The sequence below is a fragment of the Cynara cardunculus genome (genome assembly GCF_001531365.2).
Source record: "Cynara cardunculus var. scolymus isolate 2C chromosome LG 3, CcrdV1, whole genome shotgun sequence".
Classification (NCBI taxonomy): Eukaryota; Viridiplantae; Streptophyta; class Magnoliopsida; order Asterales; family Asteraceae; genus Cynara; species Cynara cardunculus.
This window is the reverse complement of record NC_037530.1, coordinates 31,430,818-31,433,495: the sequence shown is the minus strand read 5'-3', so window position 1 is coordinate 31,433,495 and position 2,678 is coordinate 31,430,818. Positions and strand designations below refer to the sequence as shown.

Genomic DNA, 2,678 nt, shown 5'->3' with positions numbered 1-2,678 from the left:
GCACGAGCTAAACGAACTTAAACAAACGGGCTAAACGAACATAAATAAATATTATTTGAATKCAAAGTAAATAAATAAAAGATTATATATTAAATTTAATATGTAAACGAACAGTAAATGAACGAACGTTCACGAACATAAATGAACGAACGAGACTCTTGTTCATATTCGTTCCTTTAACTAAACGAACAAAATAAATTGTTCATGTTCGTTCATTTATTAAATAAACGAACATAAACGAACTTCCCGCCGAATGGTTCGCTGAACGTTCGATTCGTTTACAGCCCTAGTTAAGAGGCAAAACGATCATAATCTATGAACCACAAATGCACATTAAGACCACTGTTATAAACATATAATTCGAAGAAACAATGAAAATGGGTTTAATCAGAAAGCAACTTGGCCGAGCTTGTAGTACCGAAACTTCTAACAGCAGGAATGACTCGAGATGGCGATAGAACACGACTGAATGATACATTATACGAATCCGTTCCTAATCGGCTTTGCAACCATCCCTTGCCTCCGGAGAACCCATCCGCCACAATCCAGCTGTTCTGAAACCCTAGTTCCGTTAAGCATCTAGCAACTATCTTTGCTGAATCGGTGTACCTGATGAATTCAACATCCGTAAACTTTCATCAGAGCAGTGAAAAACTCGATTTTTACAGCAACAATGGCGGAAATCAGAAAACTTACGTGTCCAGGATCACAATGTTGGAGCCTTTGTTGATTCTCTTGAGATAAGATATCTTCAAAGCTGCAATTTCGGCTTCTAACTTCTTCGTGTTTCTAACGATGCCCCTCAATTTGCTCGGTAAGTCTTCCAATCTGAAGATTGTAAATGACCAAATGTGTTAACAACCGATAATATTGGCTACACGTGGCAAACTAGCTAATAAGCTAAATGACAATGTAAAATAGCCAAAATTATACGATGAAAAACTAAGTGAGAAAACAACATAACGAGCATAATTGAAAAAAGTGACAAAAAGAACACGACATCGAATGGGCTTATGTAGCTTCGGGAGGAAATTGGTACTCACGGGACCGCGATCATTTTGTTCTTGGCACTCGAAGGAAGGCGTGGAACACCGGATTTGTCCTTATCGTTTTCCGACCTAATATCGATCAAAGTGTAGTTCTTTGAAGTTACAAGATCAAGAACTTGAGCAGGGGTGAGATCACCTGCATAATGTCATCCAAAAATCAAAACGGTTTCGATTATAGCAACCTTTTGATCTTTCTATCGTGTTTAAATGCAATTTATATCTCTAAAGTTGCAGTAAATTCTACCTTTGTACCCACGAAAATTGAAAGAGATGGCGGAGAAGACAGGCGGGAGAAGAAAATAGGCCAGCACTAAAGCTCCGCCGGTGACGGCAATGGTGGTAGGATCCGCCGATGAGATGGTCTGCACCGTCGTGGATGCAATCGGCTTCGCCACCTTCCCAGTTTGTTCTGCTGCATCTGCCACCGTCTGCAACACAAACCACAAAAAAGGTAATTCGAAATAATTCCTAATCAAACTGTAAGATTTGGGGGGTTTCGATTGAGTTACTTTAGCAGCGTCGTATACAGGCTGAGTATCAAAACCGGAGCTCTGAAACGCTTCTTGAGCTTTCTTCGATGCCTCTGAAATCACCGGCGAAGCAATCTTGATCGCCTCACCGCCGGCCTGCTTTAACACAGGCATTGCCACTTCCGCCGCCGGCTTTAGGAAATCCGTCACCGTTTTAACTGCATTCCCTGTGAACTCAAAAACATTATAACCCACCTTCTGAACCAGATCGATTTTCTCTTCCACCTACAAATTGAAACCAATTGAGATGAAACGGGTGGGTGGGTTATCGATTGAAAGCAAAACAAGAAGCCATGAAAGGATATGAATTACTTGAGTTAGAGATGAGACGACATCGTCTTTGGATATTGTGAAAGCATGAGCTTCAATGGGGGATGTGAAGAGGGTTAAGAGGGAGAGAGTGGTGGATGTGGAGAGGGAGAGATAAGAATCGGGTCTGGGTTGGATCCTGGGGGTGGGTTTGAAGGGGATGAGGGTTTTTGGTGGTGGTGGTGGCGGTGGTTGGTGGTGGCGGAGTCTAGCGGTGGTTGAAGCTCGGAGGGCCATCACCACCGCTGATGAGTGAAATGGAAGGTGTATGATAAAGGAAACAAGAGATATATAAAAAAAACAAGTTGTGGAATGATTGGTGGTTCAAGTCCAAGTCCTAAAAGGCACAAATACACCATTCATTTTTCATCTTAAATGAGGATAGGAAATCCCAATAATATATACTCATAAATATTTATTATTTTAAAATAAATATATTATTTAATAATAAAAAAACAAATTATAGATTTGGCAGCTATGACGAGGATGGGGTGGGGGTGACAGCTGTGACGGCAACAGTAGTGGCATGGTGGTCAGTGGTGGGTTCGGGGTTGGGATGGAGGTGGTTGTTACAACGATAATGGTGGTGTAGGGCGGGAACGTGACAATGACAGTAGTAGCATGGTCGTAGTGGTGCAGGGATGGGCGGTATTGGTTAAACTAGATGCAAAAGAGATGAAATTCAATTATGTTGGTGCAAATATGTCACATCTCTGTAATTGTTTCATGATTACAGAAAAACCGTATTATATTGTTTGTCTAAAATTTTTACTTGACGCGCATGTATATA

The 2,678-nt window shown here is 41.1% G+C and overlaps 1 protein-coding gene across 1 annotated transcript; it reads right to left on the bottom strand.

The window, feature by feature from the left end:
- Positions 1 to 303: 303 nt before the first annotated feature.
- Positions 304 to 2,155, bottom strand: LOC112509642 (calcium sensing receptor, chloroplastic; the record flags this gene model as incomplete). The annotated part of the gene is made up of 6 exons (XM_025114710.1): positions 304 to 609; positions 697 to 828; positions 1,044 to 1,185; positions 1,294 to 1,477; positions 1,559 to 1,804; positions 1,892 to 2,155. Coding segments are annotated over 6 exons (1,194 nt in total), but the record flags the coding sequence as incomplete, so codon positions are not given.
- Positions 2,156 to 2,678: the final 523 nt, after the last annotated feature.